The sequence below is a fragment of the Botryllus schlosseri genome, chromosome 8 (assembly GCF_051294905.1).
Source record: "Botryllus schlosseri isolate E-star chromosome 8, Bs_hap1, whole genome shotgun sequence".
NCBI lineage: Eukaryota > Metazoa > Chordata > Ascidiacea > Stolidobranchia > Styelidae > Botryllus > Botryllus schlosseri.
Genome location: NC_137243.1, coordinates 23,219,908 through 23,247,745, shown reverse-complemented (window position 1 = coordinate 23,247,745; position 27,838 = coordinate 23,219,908). Strand labels below are relative to the sequence as shown.

General features: G+C 40.4%; 1 protein-coding gene and 1 long non-coding RNA gene across 3 annotated transcripts in view; both read right to left on the bottom strand.

Moving 5' to 3' along the window:
• Nucleotides 1-27,838, bottom strand: part of LOC145444506 (uncharacterized) — a 174,189-nt gene that overhangs the window by 61,592 nt on the left and 84,759 nt on the right. The gene's annotated exons all lie outside the window — the stretch shown is intronic.
• Nucleotides 7,516-26,680, bottom strand: LOC145444490 (uncharacterized). Of its 2 annotated transcripts, XM_080322481.1 has the most exons (14): nucleotides 26,523-26,680; nucleotides 26,393-26,458; nucleotides 26,044-26,160; nucleotides 24,937-25,064; nucleotides 24,678-24,818; nucleotides 24,417-24,561; nucleotides 24,301-24,354; nucleotides 21,890-22,015; nucleotides 19,607-19,789; nucleotides 18,579-18,754; nucleotides 18,176-18,311; nucleotides 12,353-12,507; nucleotides 11,131-11,746; nucleotides 7,516-8,135 (listed from the first exon to the last, which is right to left on the bottom strand). In XM_080322481.1, coding segments are annotated over exons 2-14 (1,998 nt in total). In that variant the 5' UTR covers nucleotides 26,412-26,458; nucleotides 26,523-26,680; the 3' UTR covers nucleotides 7,516-8,133. The 2 variants fall into 2 exon arrangements, with proteins under 2 accessions (XP_080178607.1, XP_080178606.1); XM_080322480.1 differs by lacking the exon at nucleotides 26,523-26,680 and having other exon boundaries at nucleotides 26,044-26,205; nucleotides 26,393-26,427.

Genomic DNA, 27,838 nt, shown 5'->3' with positions numbered 1-27,838 from the left:
TAGAATTGAATATGTATAGGAATTTTTGAGAAATATGCAAAGGAATAAACTGCAAATGTCCATGAATCGTTGTGTTACTCTTGTGGGGTTTTCATGGGTCAAAAAGAGACACAAAAAAGCTATATTGGAGAAGTATGCTCCATGAGGCGTGATCTGGGATCACTGGCCTATTCCATTCTACCCGATCAGACCGTCTTTACACAATTATAGTTCGCTGTTCACACCTTGAACTCGACTAGTAATCCTGTCATCAGCAGCCTACCTGCTCCGATGGAATCGTTCCTTCAGTGCCGTCAATGACCTAGCGCGAGACCAGGGGCGTACAAACGTTTTAGCTCGCGAGCAACAAGCAACATCCTAATTCATTCGCACGCCGCATTATATACAGTTGAGATTATAAACCAAAACAAAACATTGGTATTTGATTATATAGTGAGCATATGAAAATAATCTATATGTTTATTTAAAATAAACAAACCATTGATATCATGATATCGCACATGCGTCAGAAACATTGGCGAGATTTCATAATCTGGTCAACTTAATAAACAATTTTAAAAAGTAGGGATGAAAGTCGGTTGTCCTGATTCTTAGAACAGGATGGGGATTTGAATCTGTGAGCATGGATCTGTTTTTAGATTTGCTGATTCTACTTTTGGTTCAACTCCAGGACACGCAATACTGACAGCGTCATAACCATACCTTATCATCAGATACGCTCCCACTAAAATATGTAGATTTTATAAATATAACTATTTCTGCACATACAAATAACGAATCTACCTAACACACGCGCGAATTGCAGCACTTAAAGTAATAAACTTGCTGGAGTGGCCAACGTAAAATTGCTCTCGTGATCCGAGAGTCTTTCCCGTTTTGACTTTCTATGATGTTTAGCAGTAAACCCTCTTAAAATGCGTGGAACTCGAGGTCGGAATACCGCTCCAGTAATGAAATAAAAATATGCTATAGTAAGAATATCACATATAATTATAGCAGCGAAAAGTTTAATCGAGTCCCTGCAGTAATTCGATTTTTAGTACGCATTTTAGCAAAAATTTTAACACGTTTCCTGGGCCGTTAGCTGGCAGCACAAGACGGTGTTACGGGGCGTAGTATGCCCTCCCTTGCGCTAGACTCGCGATAACGCGTTTACTGCGACCATTTACGAAATCTATCTTTACGAAGTAATCTGTCTGGTCTAGATCTCACAAGCATGGTTGAAGCACCAATTAAGTACAGTACAACAAAACCTACGATATACCAGATTAACCTACTTACAGAGACGTATTAACTACACCAGGCTACTTCCTGTCTGCAAACGCTAGAGGTAATAGAAATCTGAGAATCACTTCCATTGATTAGGCGCGCTAGCACATTTACGCTGTCAACTTAGCAGTAAGACAATGGGCGATTTGCATGTCAAAATGGGGTTCTAGATTACGCGGTAAACTCTGCATCAATGGAAATTCTCGTGTGGACTGCGGCTCTTAAAATAGCAGCGAATCAATGTGGTGTCACAATATTGTATCTAGTTTGTATTGCGTTGTATCCCGGTGTCTTACGACGAATTCTACGTTGCAATGCTGTGGCACTAGTAGTCAGCATCTATTCAGTATTCACCGACGAACCACAACGTCACCGGAACTAAAATACATAAAAGTCACATCTAACGAGCTGAAGCCAAATCATGTTATAAGTAGGACCGGGCTAAATCAAATATCTAGGTCATGGAGTCATTACATTCTGAATCGACTATTAGGCTTCGAGTAAAGTCTGGTATTCGAGCACAACTCATTATGATGCCATCGCAGTATGAATGATGTGGAAAGATCAAGTATGTACCTTTTATGCGACCACTAAGAATTAATGCCACTTTTACACCACGTTAAAGATAATAATTGGGTGTTCATAATTTGGTTCCCACTACTCAACTTGGATCTTTAGAATTAATACTCGATTCAGAGTTGAGTACTCGAATCATTGCGCTCATCAGTAGTAATATGCTGTAGTCCTAATTACGTGCGGTCGGGGAATGAAGTGAGGCAGTGCCTCACCTGTTGTCAGGAGGAATAAAGGAAAATTGTTAAGCCTTCAATGATTATAACTCCATAGATTACGGGTATTTTTTACGAGATTCATCAATGAGTATATTAGAAGAATTTTACCAGACAAGATCACGAAATTTACATAATTGCTATTCAAAAATATATACCGACGGAAAAGGTGGGGCACATTTTGGCCATGCCTCACCTGTGATAACGCAATTCTTCATATGCAGCTCACAATTTGTAATAACTGATATTAAGCGAATGCTATCGTCGCAGTAATTCCGAATATCTACAGATTAAAAACGTCAGAACAGCAGAACCCCATCACATTCAACGGGGAATGTGAAATTCAGCATAGTTGCGTACGGTGACAGCGCAGAGAAACAACGAAGGGATGAATAACAGAGGGATTTGCCCAGGACCGTAACTGTCGCACCCCAATTGGGGAGGAGACCCAAGCTCGAAGATGGCCCAAATCATTTCGTGAATAAACGTAAATTAGTAAATATTTCTAGAATATTCCGGCAACTTTTTACAATTTTTTCGCGCTACGCTCGGTCTAACGATGAATAAATGATTAATAGAAATAGGCATTTGGGCGTCGGCCAATACTACGCTACACGATGCACCAGGAAATACGTACTATAGGCCTACAAGGGACTCCGAAAAGTGTGCCAAAAAGTTTGACAGTGAGACAACCATGGCCGAAGAGTACTATCCTTAATGTTGACCGAATACTTCTGGATATATAAGTGCAATCATCCATTGATACTTACATAGCTGGTGCTGAATATTCCTTTCTTGGTCATCAGAACCCTGCATGCCATCCTGCAGAGAAAATATTTGGCAGTGAAGAATACCAATTTGGAGACCTGTGCGTCTTTTAGTTTAGTACGTTTGCGCGATTTCATCATCTTTTGACATAGCATATAGGCCACGAAATAACAACATAACGACATGACTCGTAACGGAGCAATTATACCAACGGCCCATCCCGAATATGTTTCATTATTAATCGGGCAACCTACCCTAAATATTCCAAGACAACACCCACCCATATCTTCCGGTTAATATGACTGCACGGGCTGAGACAGGATAACAACATTTACAGCCATATATTTGCAATTACCATTACGATTGACCGATGCAATCATTAACTATGGAAATGAAATAAGACAGATACAGTGGTCGAATATCGAGTACAGTAAATGACGATGATAAGTAGCCTAGTGGATAAACCTTGGCACCGAGGGGGGGGGAGAGCCGTCCAGAAGTTTGGTTTATCACCATATGGAGGGCAAAGACCAACGGTTTGGGGCGGGGCTGACGAAGTGCTGTTTTGGCCCTGCATTTGTTTCACCTACTGTTAGCTAACATTCCGACAATAACGCGGCAATTGTACATTGGCTATCGACTACGCCAGCCGACGTTGTATTACGAATAGGGCTGGGCACAATGATTCGAGTACTCGAATCTGAATCGAGTATTAATTTTAATGATTCTAGTCGAGTAGTAAAAAAGGATATTTTCGAGTACTGAAATTACAAGCTCCTCGCTTCTGAAAGTTAATTTATCAACGAGAATTATAGTTTTCATGCTAGTTTCCAATGTGGAAGGCTTAAAACAATGATTGGCTGCATTGAAGCATACGAAACATAGTACAAAGCTACAAAGCTTACGTGAAATAACACATTTTCGAAGTCATAATCATCCCATAACCTTGTCACGAAGTGCAATGAAATCGGTATGGTCGAAAAAATATCAAAGCATCTTTAATGTGATGGATAACAGGCATTATATTCTTTGCTGTGGCATAAAGGTACATATTTGAACTTTGACATATTACATTCTGTTATGACGTCATAATGTGTGATACTCGAATACTCGACTCGACTCGAAGCATAATACGTGATTCAGAATCGAATCACTCAGGTATTCGAATTTGCCCAGCCCTAATTACGAATCGTGTATAGTTGCGCCGGTCACCATGTATAGTGCAGAGCAAATACAATCCCATAGTGATAATTAGGAAAGGTTTTTGTTGCACTAAAATCGTGGGAAAATTGCCGTAAAAATTTGCATTCGTTATTTTTTACGATTATTAAGGTATGGGAAACTCGAACGGTTCCGTTGCGTGACCCAACAGTTTAAGATTCGCAAGGTGTCTGCTTTTTACGTTTCTTTCTTCGCTGTTTAAACGATCATGCAAATATTTTATGTTCTTTATGCTTGAAACCTACATTACAGCTGTCACTGCTGTCGCTGTCACTTCGTTCAGAGCTGTCGAATTTGGTGATTTCTCTTTTCACGGACGGCCTGGCAAGACCGCCAAAAATTACATTTTTCGCCCGTACGTAGCAAACAAATAACGCAATGCGAAAATTATTTTTCCGAAACAAGCTGAAATGCAAAGCGATAACCCATAAAACAAGACAAATATCACACCCCTAACCCACTAGGTCTGCACACTTGCACCAAGGCATTGCAGTAAAACTCAGTTGTGTAGACTTTTACAAAATAAATAGCCTGATCCCGTGATAATGTAATTTTCAGTGGTCTCGCCTGGGCGTCTGTCAAATGGAGAGGGGCCTCAATTTAAAAAGCACTGTGAATTGATCAAGCGATCTACTTACATATAATTCAGGCGCTGTCGCACTAGACTGGGGTTTTTGAAGTTCTAGCTTGCACGGCATTGCGTCATATACAACCTTGTGATGCAGCTAATCCACCACATAGCTCTTTTTTTAAGCAAATCAAAGAGAGAGCCATACTCGAAATATTTTATAGCATGTTTTTTGAAGCACACCTTTACATTTTGCGCAATACTTGATAAAAGTTGCACTAAAATGTAGCATGAAAAAATAGTAAAAAGTTGCATCTCGTAACGGCCTGAAACGTCATGCTACATAACTTCTGAGTATTTGGAGGAAGTTCCCGGAAGCTGTAAAAGATGTGGCCAAATTTGCAAAACCTGCCCTACTGATAATATATATTATGTATTTTCCATCCATGCCTGTAGCTTCAACTGTGGATATGTATAGTGCTGGCTTGATAGCCTGCGCGTGAAAAGTGCTAATGTGAATAGAAGCAAATCGGCAAGTCACTGATGTCGATGATGTATTGTGGCGCTGCGATCGTTCGCAACAATACAATCTTTGCCTTTTCGAGCGATTTTGGTGTGTTTCAGTGCATATAATAATCCGGGCCTGCGTCAAACCGCCATGAAGTAATCTGAAAATAAAGCAGGTGACAGCATAACAATAACGGCAAAACAAGAGATTTCGATTTTCCCCGATACCATAAAATCTTGAGAGGCGTGGAATTTGGATCGAGAGAATGTTACTTACAACTCAGGACGCATCGTGGGTGTATATCCAATTCAAGTGGATAACATATACAGGAAGAAATGTGAACATTTTCATACTCACATTCATCAAGTCTCAGCGCAGTGTTTGAGCCGTATGCATGTGTCAGTTTCATGATTTTGTCAGTCCATGACAGCGTGTTTATGACTGCCTTTCACAGATCTGGTAGGCTGCTATTCAAGGTCAGACAATTCTGCTTCCAATTGAAGCAGAATTTGGCTTTTCAAAGATCACAGCATCTGTTCATACTCGAGCAGAATTCTCTACCGCTGCAATTATGTCTACTGGACTTGCTTTCTCAACTCTAACCTTATCATAACGTGATGACCAATTAGTTACATGAGCGGATGGTAGAAGGCAATTGGTTCAAATTTGCACAATTCGTTCACAGCGGTAACCTATACAGACAGGGGAACCTAGGGTTGCATTTAAAACAAATGATGTTTTTAAAACACGCCCTAAATATGTTTTTTTTTCAAACGTTATATAATTATGCCATGATTGAAATTATTTTTGAAAAACATGCAGTACGAGCCTGCGCACGATTTTCACCCGATATAGTCAACGTATACGATGTAGAGTGGCTGGAACTCTCGAAATTTTCGTCTGTTCAAGAGTTACAGCATGTAGATTTAGATCATTGGTAAGGACTGGGTGTTTTGATGATGATGACCGCCGACCATAAAATGCTGCATAACGAATTAACGATGCGGTACCGGTTAAGATACTTTTGTCTGTTTATGACAGTGGTCGGAGCCTTTTTCGTCGAAGAAGCCGTATTTACCCTGTATTTTCAATTCTCAATGCCAATCCACTGTGACGTCACAATTGAGGATTCCTGACGTCATTACTTGAACAAAAACTATAAAAAACATATTTTAAACAACGGCCATGTTTTGATCATGTGTGTTATAGATGTAATTTTGTTTTAAATGCAACCCTGGGACTCCATTCGCGAGCCTTTGGTAGCTTATTTATAATTCACATCAACGATATTGCTCATCTAATTGAACACGACATCATTGTTTGCTGATAACAGTGGGTTTTAGCCTATTTATATCGGGAAATAATAATTTATCAGATGCAATTCACAAAAATCAAAACTAGGCCACTCCCAGTCTCGCACTAGCTGCCGTCTAATCGATTTCAACTGAAAGTATCCAAAACCAGAACTCTTATATGCCATACTTTACCCGCATAAGAGAACCACAGTAGAATGGTAATCAATAACACACCGCTTAATGCGCGTAGATCAAGTAAATAATCCTCCAATATTATTAGTGATTTATTTCCCAACTACCTTCACAAATTTGTCTACTATGCTTCAAATTTTTGATATCTCATAATATTTAGGAGTAATCCACTTCAAAAAGAAAACATCTGTATGGACTGCCAGTCTTGCAAACTGAGTCATACGAATTCTTTGCCGCAAATATAGACATGAAAATTGTGATACAATGTACGGACTGTGAACGCGTTAGGATATTAAAGGCGGAGAAAATTTTCAAATTTGCAGCCATGAAATTCATGCATAGTTATCAACTGTGTCAATTACCATCATATTTTTATAGTCTCTTCTATATTCCTTCGGATACTCACACACCAACATCTAACAAGATTTTCCCCAGCTTTTTCTTGTCCGTACAAAACCAATCTATCCGCCTTGTGCAAATATCAAACACGTTGTGGTGTAGGGATATAGAATACCGTCTGAACTTCATAATTTCTGTTCTTGTGAGTTTGAAAACAACGTTTTGACAATCTTCTATCCAACTACTGCAAATTTTTTTGTTTGTTTCGAGGGTGACGACCTCCCTGACTAAAGTTACTCCTGGCCTCGGTGGCTCCTATCTATATTATATTTATCATATTTCACTCAAGTTCAATATGGTATATTTAAGTATATAGTGTTGATTTACACGACTGAAAACTAAAGATTTTCTCTCTCTCTCTCTCTCTCTCTACCCTCTTCTTGGGAACCACTGATATGATCACTGATATGAATATAATATTGCGCACTGACATAACAATTTCGTTTGATTTATTCAACTGAGTAGACCGCATATGGGGGATTACATCCAGATATAATAAGAGAGCAATTTCAGATAAATGTTTTATTGTATGCGGATCGAAACAATTCACGTCACGACAATATATAGAAAACATCTTTAACGTTCGTATAGGGCTGGGCAACTGATTCGAGTAGTCGAATCTGAATCTAGTAATAATTTATCAACGAATATTATGGCTTCGATAGTATTTTCCACTATGGATGCCTTGAAACCTCGACTGGTCGTATCAGAACATACGGAACATGTCGTAAAAAGCTACCCAGAATACTGGAGATGACATTTTTGTGAAGGTAATTATCTGTAATAATGGCATTATAGTCGTCGTGGTTGCACAAACGGCACATAGTCCAACTGGCCACATCTTTCATACTGTTATGAAGTCACAATATGTGATACATGAATGCTCGACCCGAAACCCTAGTATTCGATGTATATATTAAGAAATAGTAGGCTACACGTTAATGAAATGACGGTAAAGCAATTGAGAGGATTCCGGGGTGGACACTGGACAGCAATCAACATATATTCAATATAGACTCAATATAGCATGATTGCATGATCAATCACATTTTCAATTCAATTGACATTTCTACTGTTATACAGCATCCTCCTTTGTAGAATGTAGATCATGTGATCTTCGCTGATTTCTGAATGAGCAAGAGGTAAGTTAAGTTATATATTTTCGACATCTTCAGACCTGGAAATCCTACGTATAAACACCAGCACTGATAAATACAACCTGCAAGTCAGCAGGGATGTATGTCGAGCTAGGCTCAAAGCACACGTAACGTCAAAAATCCAACGCATGTCGCATCACGAATGTAACGTTTCATCATAACCAAATTTACGACAATATATAATGCATTACGGCATGGGCTAATTTGCTGTGTCGTAGTCAGGGGGTGTAAAAACACGTTCTCACCCGTATCGTTGGTATATAGTCAACTGGCTACCGTATCGTACGTACGGCAACTTCAGTGAAGGACATTTGATGCTGTTTTGTGGTATGCACTGTGTTTTTCGATTACACTAGTTATTTACAGAAAGCCGTTATTCTGTATTATGAGGCCGTTTCTGCAAACTTCTAGCACGGCCCATCTCGAGGCTGCCAAAGCTACATCAAACGCCCAGGCTAGTACATTTGTAGCTGAAGTCGTTTAGGAGATATTGGCTGTATTATGTAATTTTGAGTATGAAATTTTTTTAATTCAAGTTTTCTCTAGGTTAGTTGTTCTTAATCGGCAGTCCATGACAAGTTTTCCGAAGGTCCTCCTCACCAGTTATTAGAATTCTATATCCTAATTCCAATATGCAAGAAATTGGGTGCTTGTCCACTGATTAGAGAAATAAACATAACATGAATTTATAAAAAGTGTGAAACGTATTTTTCGCACGGCGTCGCAATAGAGTGTTCATGGTCTACTTTAAACGTTCGGAAGCGAGTGGCGCAGTGTGCTAAGCGACATCCCCACGACACCAATGATTGTTGGTTCACATCTCTGCTCTATCACGTTTCCATGTGTCGGAGGTTTCTCTTTGCGCCTCATCGTTAACTTCACTGGCATAAGAGTGTTTCCATAGCCGAGTCAAGCAAAGTTCAAGCTATGGGGTCATGAAAAGCGAGAGTGACCGAAGATGAAATAGCGCCTGCACGGAAGTCGTCCGAAACATTACAGGGGCCTGATGGACAGAAATTACTGAAATTAATGTCGTGGCGCAAATGAACGTATAGGCCAGTGGTTCCCAAAGCGGGCGCCAACGTTCCAATGGGCTCGCTCACGGGCACGAAGGAGGAGATGACCATGAAATACGCGATTGGGGGACGCTGACATTAAAATTGGGCGGTAAGAGAGCGCTGAGAGCAAATGGGCGGTTAGGTTTAGTAGGCAACAGATGTCTAACATTGAAACTATTGCTGAATAAAGCAATAAATACGCAGTAGAAATGCAAAATCGATTCAGGCATGGCAATTTAGGGTCTTCGTCTATTTAATTAGCTGTACCGGAAAAGTCCATAGCTATACTTGACAATGTTCATGCTGCCGAATGCCCATCTATGGACTAAGTTAGCAGTCGGCCGAATCCCTAGAAAGCGCAGTTCATTGTGTGCTAGTGCTGTAAGAACTACGAAGTATTTAGGCAGTTATTCCGACTGGAAGGTGTGGCGGCATTTTAACATAAACTGCTTCAAACGATCGTGGATTTTCTACAGTGCTGCGACCGTGGCCTTAGACACAGCGTTCAGGTTGCGATAAACGATATCGCTTCTATCTTCTACTATTCTCCAAAATTTATAAATATAATATATTCGTTCTTAGTAATGATGAAACGTGATCAACGTGTTAATGCCACTGTCCGGGATCAGTGATAAGCCCTTGATATATCACCGAAATTTTGCGAGGGCGGTGGACCCCATAATAAATTCAATATATGTGACACTAAATCACGCACGGCGCGAAGAAAGATTTCTAGTGGCATACATCTGCATACCAATAATATTGTTCATGTTCATTGACGAAAATGTTTCTAGCCTTATCCAAGGCTACAACCTTCCGGGCATTTAGGAATATTTTAAAATTTCCTCCAGGACGCAGTTTGAACAGTAAAATTTCGGATACGTCCAGGAAATTCCGGACGTATGGTAACCCTACTGTAAGGCTACCGGCATGAAGTTAGCCTATTACTGAACATGAATGGAATGCGCCGGTCACTGAAAAAATATATTTCCTGTATATCTGTAGTAGTTTATGGTCACTATTATTGTAATTTTAAAATACTGAGAAAAGGTGTAGAATGTCATTGAAAAAATATCATCAATGTCAAAAAATCATCTACGACAAAATTTTATGTTTGGGGATGCGATCACATCTCTCGCACAAATCTCTCTTACAAAACAATTAGATGAAAAGAGGAAGCAGCGAGGTCTTTAAAGCTAAGTGAATATATCGTGAGCAAATAGTGCGATACCGGTCCCTAGAATCTACAGGGATTCTGGTCAGTTAATTGCGGGAGGGGAATTAAAAAGCATGTAAATAAACCGCGGCACTTTCGATAGCATTTAGAAGCGATTCATTTAACTGCAAAATGAATAGTGTAGGGTACTTAAAAACAGAGTAGACACTTCCAATGGGTACAAACATTTGATCATCGACCCCTCTTTACGACACCATATTCCACATGGGTGCATAGATTTCCGTCGTTATTCTCAAATTGATAACTAATAATCGCGTAAATGTAGGAGGGGAACCTTTTATCTAGCCGCAAAATGGATAGAGTAAGCTCTTTAGACTTGAGCAGAAATGTGATGATCGACCACTGTTTAAGGTAGGATACCATATTCAACATTGGTAATGGTAAGCCTACATGTTTTTCACGGTTATTCGCAAATTCATAACAAATATTCGCGTAAACGTAGAAAATAAAAGTAATTTTTTAACGGGTGCAGAAATTTATTGATCGACCAATGTTTACGGTACCATGTTCTGCATGCGTATCAACCAATCTCGCATACCCCAAAACCACAACCGGTTGTGAGTAAAGCCGTTTTGAAGATATTGGCAATATCGTGGAATTTCGAGTTTAAATATATATACGGATCAGACGACGATGACACACGGAGGTACGAAAGCTGTTTCATACTCACATACACATAGTCCGCATGTCTTTGCACATCTTCTCTTCACAGATTTTCGATTGCAATATCCCCTGCGCCTCCATTTCCTGCAGCGACGGTGCCGACGTCTATCAGTGCAAGGTGTAATAGTGGTAGCCGTGGTGGTTGTTGGAGTTGTGGTAGCAGTGGTAGTGGTCGTTGTTGTAGTAGTGGTCGTTGGAGTCGTGGTCGGTGAAGTTGTGGTCGTTGGAGTGGTAGTCGTTGGAGTTGTGGTCGTTGGAGTTGTGGTCGTTGGCGTCGTGGTCGGTGGAGTGGTGGTCGTTGGAGCTGTGGTCGGTGGAGTTGTGGTCGTTTGAGTGGTAGTCGTAGCAGTTGTGGTCGTTGGAATTGTGGTGATCGTTGTAGTTGTGGTCATTGGAGTAGTTGTCATTGGGGTGGTGGTAACGGTGTCGGTGCATGCTCCACATTCTTTTGGGCAATAAAACCCCCAGTAGCTTGTATAAATACAGTATCCGTTATTTTTGATGATTTCACAGTAATAATCCGAACGTAAATTGACACATGGTCGTAAAGTGGTTACAGCGGTTCCGGGGCATTCATACATGCTGTGAAGCTGTTTGATATCCTCCACGGAAAACCCCATTCTCTGTAGAACAAACAAGAATTCGAATATTTTTAAGTCAGGAAGCATTGTATACATCAGTGATTCTCAATCGCCACCCGTTGGCGGTTCCGACGTGCGTCAATTGTTGGGGCGGTTGACCGAATAAATTGGAATTTTATGGTAAATTGCAAACTGTCGTAACCTGACGGCTAAGTAGAGAAATAAACCACCAAATGTTCAACTTATCTAGAAAGTTAGAACGGGATGGAGAACGCTTTCAGAACTGATATATAGAATGCCACGTGCTTGCTGTAAGTGCTGCTTTAAAGTAGAATAAAACTCGACTATAAGCAATATATGCAAGTCATGAGGACATTTTCAAAACAATCAACAGTAGAATTTAGCCACTATTAACAGCGTAATAATGTTGGATTTGTCGTACTTTGACGTGCAGAAACGTCAATAGAACCACGTGTAAAATCTGAAATATCAAAGAGGATCGGAAAATTCATCATTGGTGTTTCAAAATCATCGTTTTTTGGTTGCATTCATTTGACCTGGTGACATTCTGGGTTAATTTTGCAATACCATCGCAAGCTGAGAATTTTGAGAAACACTGGTATATAGTGCATTAGGCTTGTTGATTACCTGACCGAAGAGCATTGAAGCATCACTTATAGCTTGAATTGTATCAGATCCATTGGCAGAGAAAGCTTTCTTCCCGTAGTGCATTACAGAGTTGAAATCATATGGCGAGCTGAAGTTTCTGCTGTCATCTTGTTTATTGAAGTTAGACAACCTGTCTAGACATGAACGTAGAGGCTCACGTAAATTTAATCTTTCATTAAACCAAACACATGATGCACAATGTGTTGATCATGAAATCAATATGAATTATATTAATATTGCCAGGGGATTCAATTAGTGGACCTGCATTACAGACTAACAGTCCCAAGGTGTACCAGATTCTGCATTGACATCCATATCGAAGTTATTCTACAGCTCGTAACGGGTGGGGCAGCAGGCAGGTTTCCTCAAAAATAAAAAGACGGATAACGGTGATTAATAGGCCGCTGTCGTACGGTCACGATCGGTTGGTTACATTCATTCAATAATACGGCGTATTTTATCAAATCAAACGTATCACTTGAGTTTGTCAAGCCGACAAAAATCCGGTCCATTTTCGGACTTGAAGTCACTCACGGAGTGGTAACGTCATATGAAACGTGACATATGTGACGTATTAACGCATCAAGAGGGGTGAAAAATACAAATAAATACATCGTTGGATACCGGTTCATGTCATTGTTTCTTGTATAGGCCTGCCGCATTGTACATTTCGTGTGTCTAGTAGGGATGAACATTTATGATTATTAGGAATAGTATTAGGAATAGGAATGTAGCAACAGGACGCTTAGCAATTGAGGGTATAGCCTATATTTTTGCAGCATGTACATTGTACAATTGTACATCCTAAGTCATGGGCGGGCAACGTCTGCAGTCGGCGGGCCATATATAGGGAAATGAAGTACTTGGCGGGCCGGATTGCTAAATCAATACATTAAACGCGTATTTATCCACCTAGGATTTATCGTGTTGAATGGAAACTTTAACTTTAAAGCATAGATACCAAAATAGTATTCAATTTATTAGCGTAATGTAGGCCTACCTCAAAAGTTGTTGAAGTCAATGAAACATCTGCGATCGATCGAAGGTGTCAACACAAAGTTTTATGAACTCTGGCTGCATGTAGGACACAAAGTAATCAGAGAAATAAAGAAAAATTAACAATCACTAATATTTGTGTCAGAAAAAAGAAAGAAAAACCTACAGTCACTATAATTTGACGTAGCACACAATGAAGTAATAGTGGAGAATTACGGCATACTGTGTCCATATTATTACGTAAGACCGAAAACTGTCTGCGCGCCGCTCAAAATCCTTTCTTGGACCGTGTGTTATGTATACGAATGAGGGTTTGGATTTTGTTTTCAAATTTACCGAGATAACAATTCATTAGGCTTGGGTTCATGCGTACATGACGGACGTGACGGTAATGCAAGCCTTACCGTGTTTTTGAACATACGCGTAAGATCCACTCTCGCACTCAGCGCACACATGCCCGCTGAAGTAGTGGGGGATTGCGGCAAACTGTGGCCGCGGGCCACAATATATTGTACGCCCACGCGGAAACTATCCTGCGCGCCGCTCAAAATTATGTGGCGGGCCCTATGTTGCCCGTCCCTGTCCTAAGTGCATGACGCAGAGAAGGAATGGGCAGCTATAGCCCTGTAAGGCTTTCTAAGTCTTGCGCCACCCCTCCATGATATGCGACAAATGGGGAAGCGAGGGATACTGGCGTTACTAATCAGGTAATTGGTCTGACGCGGCCGGGATTGAGCCAGCGACCTCACGATCAAGAAGCCGGACGATCCGAGATTTACGCCAGGGGTCTCAAACTCAAATGAGCTCGCGGGTCAATTTTCTAGTTTTCGGTGGCGCTGCGGGCTGCATCACCAATAACAGAGGTATTCAATGTATTCAGAAGTAGGCCTTATTTGACGTGACCTCACAGACTGGCATTGCACACAAGTAGATTTCATGTTGCCAGTTTTCTTGATCCTCTCACCACAATACGTATAATTTATAGGATTGAGCATTTCGGCGTCGGCCATGTAACATGCGACTACGAAAAGTGTGCCAGAATGCTCGGCAGCGAAAAATCCTTGACCGGAAAGGATTGCCCTTATGCTGACCGAAAATTTCGATGTATATATTAGTCTATACAATTATACATATATGTCTAATTGTCCAATAGGCGATGTCTGGCGCGGAATGTTCCTGCCCTGGCAATCTGAACCCCACAAGACGAATGCCATCCCGCAGCCAAAAATTATTTGCCAGTGAAGAAATACCAATATGAAATCGTGTGCGTCTTTTAGTTTAGTACGTATGGGAGATTTCAATATCATAGCAGACATGAGGTTACGAAATAACATCTTACAATGAAATCATTATGTCAACGGGTCTACCGAAGCTTTATAATTATTATTGACCGCCCCTACATTTTCTAAAACACCTCACTCAGCTCTACCGGTAAAGCTGATTACGTGAGCAGAGAGTAGATTATAAATTAATAGCAATATATTTATATGCAATTCAAGATCACATTGATCGATGCGGTCATTAATTATTGAAAATCTTCGCGCCTTACGCGGCTATGTCGAGTGCAACATATCCCGCTGATACGTAGCGGCAAAAATTACAGACTTTGGGATAATCACCCTGTGGGGGGGACGAGACCAACAATTTTTTTTGGGGGGGGGGGAGGGTGGCTTAAGAAATGTTTTTCGGTCCTGGTGACATCGTAAAAGCTGTTGCGTCATAATGTTGCCGCTAGCGTACACTTTGCGTGTCACAATCATAGGTAGAATATTTTAGAATTTAACAAATATTGGTTAGATATCATAGCATTGGAGCAATACAGCCCAATCCGGGCTTCGAACATACTCCTGATTACTTGGCTATTTATCATGTCATTACTAGGGCTTGGCATAATGATTCGAGTAGTCGAATCTGAATCGAGTATCAATTTTAGTGATTGAAGTCGAGTAACAGACGATTTTTTCGAGTACTGAAATTATACGCTCCTAGCCATCGAAAGTTAATTTATCAACGAAAATTATCGTTTCAATACTTATTTCCAATGTGAAAGCCTTGACACCTTAATTGACCGTATCCCAGCGCTCAAAACATATAGTACAAAGCTACGAACCTTACTGGAAATACCACGTTTCCAAAGTCATGATCATTCCATAATATTGTCACAAAGCGCCATGAAATCGGTATGGTCGAAAAAATACCAAAGTATTTTTATTGTGATGGAAGCAAGCATTATATTCTCTGTCATGGCAAAAAAGGTACATACTTGAACTACGACATACTATATTCTGTTTTGACGTCTGTTTGTTTGTTTTGGGGTATTCATGGTGTTTGTCGACTGCTATGGTCATTTACACCAGGCCGATATTCTTCATATTATCCGTTGCTGCCGACTTATAGCACGACCCACCTCTAGGCTTTTGTAAGACACCGCTGACGCGGATGAGGTGGATGAGGTGTTTTGACGTCATAGTGAGTGATACTCGAGTACTCGACTCGACTCGAAGCATATTACATGATTCAGAATCGAATCACTCGGGTACTCAATTTTTCCCAGCCCTAGTCATTTCCAAAGTCAAATTAAATCAGCGCTGGATCCACTTCGAATATTGGAACAGATCAATAACAACTTTAATGCAAGGATTAATGAGCCATAGCAATAGAAGTTTTCGATCGCCGAGGAATCCATTGGTCTGACTATCAAATGTAAACATGGAATGGGAACGAACGATTTTGCAACCTTGTTCCGCTTCGCTGAGACTGCATTCAGAATTGTTTTGCGGCAGTGACTGTAGGACTTCTGGCAATCCAAAAGTTATAGTCCCTACTATACTGAATCTTGATAGCAAGCTACTGTCGCACTAACTCCGAAAATATAAATTAAAATATGGTCAGGCCAGAATACATTGGACATAACAATGACCGGTTGCGGCTCTCCGATTGTTCGGACAATGACGATATTTCAGACTTGGAGCGTGCTTTCGATCGAGGCCAGTTTCAGTAAATTCTGAGCTCTGGAACATAACTTTTAGATTGCCAGAAATCCTACTGTCGCTGCCGCAAAACAATTCTGTTTACAGCAGTGTTTCCCAACCTGTGGTACGCGAATGTCTTCCAGGTGGTACGCGAGTAGATTCTGTTTTTTTCGAACACCGAAGGGTGTTACTAGTTCAAGTGGGGTTTATTTTGAGTTTTTTAAACCTTCGTCGTCGTGGGTGGGGGCAATCCCACCAATACATGCCTACGGCGAAGAGATAGTCGTAAAGCATTGGGATTCTTACCTAACCAAATTCCGTTTCAATATATTTGACCACAATAATTCCAAATGGGTCCACTACAGCAATCATATACTGCGTCTCAAAATGGGCAGTTTATTATCTGTTTCGCAGACTACGGCAACTCAACACGGTTGAAACATTTTTGACCGCCTCGGCGCGAGTAACTTATGTAGGTGGTACGCGAGCACTGCATAAAACCTTGAAATGGTACGTGGGTGGAAAAAGGTTGTGAACCACTAGCGAAACGAAGCTACAAAATTGGTCGTTGCCATTACATGTTAACATGGTTGCCATGTATACCTGCTTAGATAGCTATATACGCTATACAGCGCACGCTACGACCGTTTGATAAGTTAGTATTTCCCATAACAGTTCGATAGTTTGTTGCGTATGTAGTTGTGCAAAGTCACGGCGTTCCGAGTCAAAAGTCCTTCTCTCACATACTCGATTTTCTCGCGCCCAAGTTTAAATCACAATTTTCAGTAACGAATCATCAACGGGTCATGTTTTAACATTAACAGGTAATGTGATGTAATAGCTGATCTTCCACCGCATGGTGAATTTTGAAAATGATGTGATAGTGAAGTCTGAGGAGTAGTTTCAGGTTTTTGTAGTAGTTTCAGACCTAATTTTAAGTTCAGAATTTCAAGTACATGGACTGTACGTAATAATTGAATATATTCGGGCGGGCCTTCTGCTATAATGACGTCGCTACTTGATGCTATTTCGTGACCTCCTGTGTTCTATATCAAAAGATATTGAAATCGCCCAAAATTACTAAACTAAAGGACGCACACGATTTCAAATTGATATTTCTGCACATGGAAATAATTTCTATCTGTGGAATGGCATTTGTCTTGATGGAATCACATTGCCATGACAACAACATTCGGCGTCAGCCATTTAGACGCCTATGGACAATTAACATATATGTATGTTTTATACATCGCGATGGTTGCAGTCAGTATAAGTACAGTCCTTTTCGACCAAGGTTTTCTCACTGCCGATCGTTCTGGCACACCTCTCAGAGTCGCATATTACATTGCGTAAAACTACATATGTCTTGGTGTGTCGTGTCGGGGTAATGGGGGACGCTTAAATGCCCATTTCTTCAAATCATGCGTATTTTTTCTTTATGTATGGATACTCAATAACCAAGATATTTGGTAACATTAAATCACGCGTAGCGCCAACCAAATGTGAATAAAGTTGCGTAAATCTTCCAAAAAAATACTTTATAACTTATGTTCATTCACGAAATAACTTTGGGACCCATTCGAGCTCGGCTCTAATTGGTTCGTTTGGGCCACGGTCCTACACAGGAGAAATTGATTTCGTGGCGTGGCGAGGTTTCAATCCCTTCATTGGGAGAGATTAGGAAAAATCAGGAATTTCAGGCTATATGGGCAATTCGGCAATTAATAAGAGTTTAGACGGTAGGGTATTTTATATCTGATGACCATTCTGATGAGGTGAGTCCTGGTGTTTGAATAATTTGATACGCAACTGAAGTGTTAATTTTAAGATTTACCTTGTATGATGTTCTGCGTCAAAATATTCACATATTGATCGCGATCACTCCGGCTTTGTTCGTGCCAAAATCCCAACGCGTGGAGAACTTCGTGTTGTATGATTCCCTTATTCTCGCATCCGTTGTCAATCGAGATCTTGGATTAATGAATCACGAATATTACTTCCTCGATAATACGGAGTCATCGCGATATAATGGTGGACGAGCCTCTGATGACTCTAGTAGCAAAGTCTCTCCAGTCCAACGCGCCCGACCAATATCGGCCTATCGTGTATTCAAATGGGCCGGTCGCCGTGCCACCAAGTTTATTACGTTTATTTATAACGTAATTATTACGTTCAGCGACGCCATAACTGAATTCCTTCATCATTCATGGTAAAAATATTTGATTGTTCTTACTTACCTCTTGCCCGCCAGGTTTACGCCAAATGTTGCCAACGTACGACCAGCAACCAGACCCCTTGAAAAATTTGAGGTAGTATTCTTCTTCAGCATCATCTGACCTTTCACGGAATTGCAAGCAAGTCGCATCTTCGAATTCTTGCAATGCCGGAGGGATAAGTTGTATGGCCGTGTCCGCTACAAAAAATAAACGTTTGTCTAGTTTACGTTTATACGGTGTCACTGAATGTAATGAAAAAACGTGTAATTGTCGGGATCTCTGTGTATTTTTAATAATCGCGCCAGGAGAATTATTAGATTCTAAGGGCGGAGATAATAAAGTTAGCTGATCCGGGAGAATGCTAATCATGTGATTAAAAACTGCTAATCGGGACACATTTTAGGCGGAGATATTAAAGTCAGCTGATCCGGAAAAATGCTAATCTTGTGATTAAATACTGCTAATCGCGACGCGAAGAAGTTGGGAAAGGTTACGCGCGATTGTTAGTCGAGGTGTCCCGAGTTTTCAATCAAGTGGCGTTATCTGTTGCATCATAATGCGAAAACGCGTAATAGGCTGTCAGTTGTCAAGTTGTTGAATGAAACAGCAGCCTGCTGACAACCATACTACCACTGTAATAGGTAGAATTATCATCGTCAAACGAAAGTCGTGTCCAATTAGTACGGTACAGCTAAGAAACGGATTATAGAACATTGATATCGCTCTGCAATGGTGGGCACTTAATTCGTTGATTGTTTGGTGAAGCCATTACCTAGTTGACAATCGGTACGGTCATTATCGGAAATATTTGTGCGTAGGAATGGTACGCAGCGTACGCAGTTATCGATAGTTTAATCCGGTTTGTTAAATCATGAGATTAACACCAACTTTATGAGCTGCGATCAACCGGTTCCCTTAATCCTGGGTTGATAAATCCTGAGGAACGCGATAATCGACTTCATGGCTAATCCAACTTTATTATCTCCGCCCTAAATCCTACTTTCTAATCCACAAGCTGCGCGGCTGTCGCTATTCAATATTGAACTCACACAAGCTTCCGTCAAGTACGTACGGTATAATGTAGTTCCCGTCGGATGGATAGTTCATCCATCGATAGAAATCACTCGCTATACCAGCTCGCATGATTCCTTCCGGAACATTGCGAATACCGTATGCGGTTTCTACAGCTTCTATTGTTGATGAATCTACGCGGATATCTCCTTCGAACAAGCCTGTTTGAGAATCACAGCGTTATTAGTCTTAGCATAGACAATATTAAAATACCTACGGACTGCTATGTTCGAAGTACTAAATCCACATGTAGGTATAGTTACAGCTTATAACTAGTTATGTTCCACACCTTTCCCTTCCTGCCTTGGGGTATTTTAGAGCCCTTGATACCCCACTACCCTACACGACCGCAACAAATTAGAACACGGAAAAACGATATTGAATGTTTGCCATTTTCTAATGAAAAATATTTCTCTTGATTTCGTAGGTAGGGATAGTGAAAACGATAACAACGCCCAAAAGTTTTCTATTCTGCTAAATAAATGGATCCGTGCTGCACACATTAATATGGGTCGGCTCAAGTGCCGAAAACCAGAAGTATCCAAATTCGCTACGACGGACGCGATCACGCATCTGAGAGCCTACATTTACATTTACAAATCCCGGAATTACGTTTGAGATTTGGGCGACGCAAGAATAGCAGAATGCAGGTAACGACTATTGTACTGAAAACAATTGAGTACGTCGACTATTCGACTCCGAACCAAGTATTCCATTGCTAATCGCAATGAGGCCAAAACAGTAGGATGGACTTGAGTTGTCAAAATAAGTACTATTTGTACGACCACAGCGGAAAAGAGCTAGTTACAGTTATTTATATAAATTATCTGGCAGCGATATGCAATTGCCATTTGAGACAATAGCACTACAGGTCGGGCACTACTGCATGAAAATCTCGTTGCCATGAACGTCGGTAGCCTTCTGCATCCTCATCGAATAATATGGTGTGTGTCGCATCTGGGTTTAAAGGATCCTGCAGTGACCAAAGGAATCGAAACCATAATTTTCATTTGTGAAATAATATAGAACGTATCATTTCCGTACACGAGAACATTGGCTCTCGCAATTCAGTTAACGGCAATCATGTATTTCCATGGTTTCCACCATAGATCATGGTGAACATAAAGAGAAGAGGATTTTCTCTTTCACGGCTATTGACAGAAGTGAATGAAAATGAATGTAATACACCCATTATTATGGAGATATATCCCAGGGGTAGAGTGGGTTCTTTATCGCTCTAGGAATGCGCAAAAAGGCGGTATGCACAATGCACATATATGCGAAGAACTAGTGCCATACGTTATAGTTCTGCTCTGAATATATACATTCAATCCCAGCAGATCCTCAAACGGATTCTCTTATCACAAATTGCAAAATTCCCTCCTACTGTGACGGGCTGGCCTAATATGTTTCTAATTTGGCTCATATAATCTGGTAATTTTGTGTTAATCTCGAATAGGCGAAGAAAAGAGTCAAGAACACTAAAATCACTAAAATGCATTAGTGATTGGGTTTTCTGATTTTGGTCTTTTCTGGGATTGTCAAAAGTATTCTGCGAACACGAATTTGTGGCGTCACACTGTTAGCAACAATTGCGGGCAAGTCATCATATATGAGCATTTATAGATTGACAAATTTTACCCCACTTTTGGCACGGGGAAAACCTACAATTTGTAGAAATACGGATAACTACGTTTATTTTATCCCGATTACAGAATGGCATTAAACGTACATTTGTACCTAGAACAGCAGTCACTATGATCAGAGTATATATTTGGTACAAAGACGTGACTCCTGACAGTGATACCTTAACGAAATGTCATATCACAATATGTTCTAACAACTCCTTGCTAAATTTCGCAATCATCCAAGGCCACTTTGTGTCAGTAAGGACCCGCATTCGCGCCCTGTAATATATTAGGGAGGATACGTGCATCCCTAGACCCACTGTGCACCACGGCCGTCAAAATTACTATGTAAAATCTGTTCTGTTGCTGCCTTCGTGATGCAGCGATTGATATGAACCTGAAATCCGATGCGTTTTAACCACGGATATTAGAATTACCGAGAAACACAGGTTTTCACCAGTAATACTCATGGGATAGAAGCTGCTGAGGTTCACTGGTGGACAAGAACCTCTCAATAATCAAGTCTGGTATACGGAAGTCGGGCGTGACTCGAACATTTTCACCATCCTTGGTGTTGATCACATCTGCATATGCAGACACTTCGATATTTTCCAACTCTAATACGTAACTTACGTGAATTCGTTCTGTCACAAGCACAGGTATTACAACCATAGTCGTCCTCCAGGAATACAAGACATTTATTATCGCACTCGAGGGGCGGACAGTCATCTTCTTCACCCATCTCGTCTGATTCCATTTCTTCAACAAATAAAGTTCACTTTAGAAGTAACATCTGTTTGGAAGAGTGTTTTTAACCGTTTAGGAATTTTCATGGTCTGGCTAGTGGCTATAGTGGCTACCATAGATGAGCATTGATTTGGATTTGGATTTGCCGATTTTCTGGGATCATAGTGTCCTATATGGTGTCGACACAAGCAAATCTCACGGCTCAGTGAAATTGATTCACGTCACAATTTCCATTTGGCTACAGGCAATTTGACGGTTATTTTTGACCGACTTGCCGAGCATTAAATATGGTAAAATGGATATCAATCGAAAGCTGACTTTGCACTGATTACGAAAATATAAATTTTATTCCGCCCGTGGCGCTGAAACTCCCACAATCAGCCTCGAATTTTTCACTGTTATTGAGATTGGCATTGGGACGCTACAATAGTAAGTAAATCATTTGGTTTTGCAAGTGACAACATCACTTGTAAAATTGATGCAAATATAACCAAACGCAGCATCCCATTTGAAAAAATCCAAAATATTTCTAGCAATAAGTAGCTCAGCCGCGTGGGTCGAACAAATCTTTCATCAAAAGTGCAAGTATAGTACTAGTCCATGACTAAGTATAAGTACATTTAGACATATGTTAAACTGATTATTATCTAACTTTCGTTTCTGACCACCGTTTATTAGTAGTGGGACAGTGTGTGCTTCTCATCAGCATAGTGTGTAGTAAGAAAATTTGTACATCTCCGTAACAGTTGCAGACTCATACACAGGAGCTACACTTATATTGTTTTCATCCATATTTTAATTATAGAGGATGGGTTATATATCATGTTGGAATGATACATACATACTAGAGTATATTAGATTCTATGATATATATAGTCTTATAAGATATGAAAAAGGAAGGATGTTTCGAAATAAATACTTCCATGTTAATTTTACAGTGAGTATTCCGAGTTGTGCCACAATGAAACGATTTCACATGGCATAGAGAATAATATGTTTGCATGTGTTTAATGGCCATATCAAAGTCAATAATTGAATAAGTCACCGCTGTGGCATCTAATTTTCGTAGGAAATTTGTAGTACTGTTGGAGTTGGAGTTTGAATCAGAGTCGAAATTCTGTGAGGAAAATAGTCGGAATCGGAGGGACGAGGTCGGAGTCAGTGCGTTTGAAGACTCGGGAGTTGGAGTCGGTATATTTAAAATGTATGGAGTCGGAGTCGGAGTCGGAGTCGGTGCTATATATACAATATACATGTATAACCAGCAGGCAACAAACTGTACGCAACGCGTTTCTATGAGGAATGTGTAACCCAAGCGATCTCACGCGGAATGCAATATTTTTCTCTGCTGGTCGTATCTGTACTGCGGGGCTCAGATTGCATTACAAGGAAGGAAATATTCGTTGCCGACCATTTCGACAATTGGAAATGTCAATATCGAAGATTTCGGTCAACTAAGCATTTTGGAGTAAGGCTTTATCGCCCCCGATCTTTTCGACGCCGCACTTTGCCCTACGGCATGTTAACCAAAACTTCATGTCATCACGTGTCCCGACGAATAAAGGTTCGGTACCGATGTACCTGTGTTTAACAGTCACACATTGAACACCCCTATACTAAAAAGATATGGGGCTTGGCAGTGGCGGCGCCACACTTTCCCTCGCTCTAGTTAGGCTGACCGACTATTAGCCGTGCCATTTACAGTATTAGGAGGAAACCAATGTCGGACAATTCTTATCAGCACCTCAAACCAATTTGTCCAACACAAAGGTCGGCACATTTTCACGATCAACCAATTTTCTGCTATAATCTCGCTTGTTGCTGTAGCACCCAACACAGTGACATGTGATAATCACACACTACACACAAGAGATCGCGCCAGGCGCAAAGAAATTTTTGTTGCAATAATTTCAACATATATTATATAGGGATCGCTGTTGTGCGGTCGTGATCCGTATTTTTACCCATACTTTAATAACCCATGTTAAAGGACGTAGTCTACATGCTAGCCTGCAGGTTGTTGGCCACAAGACAAATAAAAATCAGTTCGGTAAAAATAAATTGACAATTTAATTTTGTAGCTCTCAAATACAAGGATTTTTAGTTTATCAGTTTGACCAGAAAGCTTTAGCATCTAAAAAGTAGCATAGTGCCTTCATCCCAGATTTCTACACGCATTTTCATATAAAGTGACGCATCGCACGCAGAAAGTGATATAATGGAACATGACAATTTTTCGCATCACATCCAAAGCCCAATCGGCATACACCTAAGATTGTGCTCCGATAATTTCTTACCTTCATCGAAGAAATCAGGGTCCACGATCATCGGTGGTTCAGGTGCAGCATATCCTAAATTATAAATACAATATTTAAAGGGTGTTTAGAGGTGATTCCGCAACAGTAGAAAGTACTTTGTTTCTTGCACGAGTAGAAATTGATCCTGAAGCATGGCCTTGATTCGTAAGACTTCGGAACGACTCTGATGAATGTAGCGGTGATTGGCAAAGAAAACCTATTTTCCTTTGTGGTCCATTCATTCACGTTTCCCTGGAACACCTAGAGACATGATATAATTGATATACATATAACTGGCACTACATAATGTCAGCCTGAACATCCATAATACTGTTAACATATACTGACTGTCAATTCTAATTTTAACTATTAGCCACCTCGCCGGTATGTGAATTCCTGGCTCGCGATAACTCGTCACTCTCGTCACCATACCAGACTTCCAATTCTTTCACCCAGGCATCCGGCGTCGACGCCCGTACGGTGAATCCTGCGAATTTGATTGGTCGACGGAAGATTACCTGCAACACCATGACGAAACGCCTAATTTCAATATTCTATAACTATATACCGAAACGATATGCCTGAGATCTCATAACGTCTGCAGGCAGGAGGGTTATCCCGTTTTAGACTACTAACTTCAAATTTGTCTTCTGCAGTGGCACCGCACCATTGATATTCTTGTTGATACACCACCTCTCTGTCAGGAAGCGATTGCAACACGGAGTAGGCATTTCCTTCTTCGACTTTATGCCATCCCTTGCATGCTACGAATAAAATAAGACAGATGCGGGTAGGGATGGTGCGAACCCATTAAGGTTCAGGCTCGTGTGAGCGCGAACCTTTTTGAAAGGTTCTGTGTGAACGCGAAAGAAAGAGATGATATTATTTTTCGTCTGAACCATCGAGAGCTTTGACGACGGAGATGCGATACGACCGTAAGGTCACCTAATCTGCACCTCCGTTTTTTCTCATCCATGCTATCCGGGCTTGCCGTGCGTATACCGTACCGTATATCATATTGCAATATCCAACCCATCATTTCAGTGAAGTGATGTAATAATGTAGGTAGACGGTACCTACCGACGACTCAGGCGACGTTATGCCACAATGATGAAGTACATGCTGACTTTTTAAACGTCACGAAATGTATCAACTGTAGCAATCAAATGCTATAATAACCACACAAAATCAACATCTTTCTTCGCTTTGCCAAACATTCCGACGAGGACTTGCAATGTAGGCTACGCCTGCTAGATTTTTCCACTGTAAGAGCTCCAACCAAGAGTGTCACTAAATATTCAAACACGGAAAGCTGACTATTTCGAGCAAACTTTTGTAACAAAGCTAGTAAAATATTTTAGATTGGCAAGGTGCGTTCTCGATTAATGTTCATTTTGTTATAATGCCAGTGCCATGCATAGATTGGTCCGAAGTCGAAATGCAAAGAATTTCAACCACAGATGTTATGATGACGTGGAATATTTGACTATGTGAAATAGGTTAACAGTGCAGAACCTATACCAAGCTTCGTTTGTGAACACGAGCTTCTAAATTTCTGAGGTTCACACATACAGGACGCGAACGTGAACCTCACGTTCACACCATCCCTAGATGAAGGACTAGCCATTTGCTGATAAGGATACGGTTGCAACCGCAGTGACTATAGTCGATTATATACAATTCCATACTAAGTTTGGCATCCATCCGTGCGCTAATCTACAATAATGAAATATAATTGGTTACCATAGCAGTCATTGATATCTTGCTCCGTTACGCCACGCACGATTTCCCCGTCTGATATTCTGTTACACACGCTTTTCCCTAGCGATGGACCGCCCAGTCCCAACAACAATAATAAACCTGAGCACAACATACTTTTCGTGAGTTGCAATAAAGTTCGGCGTTCTGAAAGGATATCGCATTCGCATTCGGTAGATTATAACGAGATTGCAGGCAATCAAACCAAATAGGATTTCACAGCAAGCATAACTGCAGTCATGAACGGATAAGAGTGTTTCTGCATATGAGAATTTTCTAAAAATCTGGTCGTCCCAATAAGGAAGGACTATTCTGTCGAATTAGTGGCACTTACGAGCATATTGAAGCATCATGTTCCAAACAATCTTCGTCAGAGTCGAAACCCGTGAAAGATTGATATCTTGACGAAAACAATATTTGTCTTTTTACTTTTTGCAGCAAAGATTACCACATATCCATCTCACCTGTAATGATGTATTCGTCCCACAGCTACAATGTACCTGTATGCTACTGATTCTTCATAATATACAGAACTTATTTATAGTCGGTGGCAATATCATACGCTTTTGAAGTAAATACACAATCCTTTCACATGACACGTCATACTCATGAGGTGACTAAATGCGGTACCTTTCCAGTGTACAAGCTGCTGCAATATAAATGAAACAGTATGTTTCATCGCACTTTCATCGTTATGGTTTATGAGTGATTAATAGTGATAATTTGATGACGTTTTGGACTGTTAAAGTGGTATGATTTTGCGTTAGAAAAACATACGGAGGACATGATTTATTGGAGAGCTTTGTCACATATGTTCACATTCATTATAGTACGCATAGGACAGGAAACGGGAATTGTGAATATGGATATCCCGCCAGCGTGAATATACTGATACGTTATTCATGTAGTTACTTAAACACCCAAAGATATAGCTGGATATTGCGAATAACCTAAATCACAGCAGTCTTAAAACACAACGTTTGTATGTTCCTTTTTCCGTCATTATTATGTATCATTATCTTCTTTGTTCTTTGCTGCTAGTCATTAGACTTAAAGATAAATGCATCATTCCGTTTCACATCAATATTAGAAATTATACCAGTGTAGAATCGTATTAAAAAGCGGAATATGACGAATGTCTTGTCGTGATTGACCCCACAAATCACAAAATTACAATTCTCAGAGATTTTGATGTAACTAAAGCAGTATCTCCCACCCTAGGTGCCGCGACCCAAATGGGGTCGTTTGCGTATTCTCTTGGGGTCACAGACATGGAAATTAAATACCAATGACTATTACAATAATTCAAACTAATCAGATGTTATCGGCGGCTCATTTCCGAAGATTTTACATCCTTTTTATATATAGAAAAAAGGGCCTTTTGAAGAATGCGAACCCGGAAAACAAGGTATCGTTAATATTATTATATTCTTTATTCACAGTAAAACTGGTAGATACACACATAATCCGGGGAGCAACCTGCCCCCATAGGAAAATGGCGAGATTGGAGTAATTTTTTTAAAATTTCAGTAATACATTCAAATTGTTACTCCTATGCAATACTCGGAGAAGTCAGATTACAGAATTGCAGCAGATGAAGAATTGGCAAGGGTTACAGAGCAGAGGTAGAGATGATTGAAGATGAACAATCGAAATTACAGAAATTATGCTGTGATTCACAAGTGTAATTTTAGTCCAGTGGTGCATTCAAGGCCTTCCGAAGAATGTGCACAGTGCCCAATAATGTGATCTTTTGGATCATGTCGAATCGAACGTTACC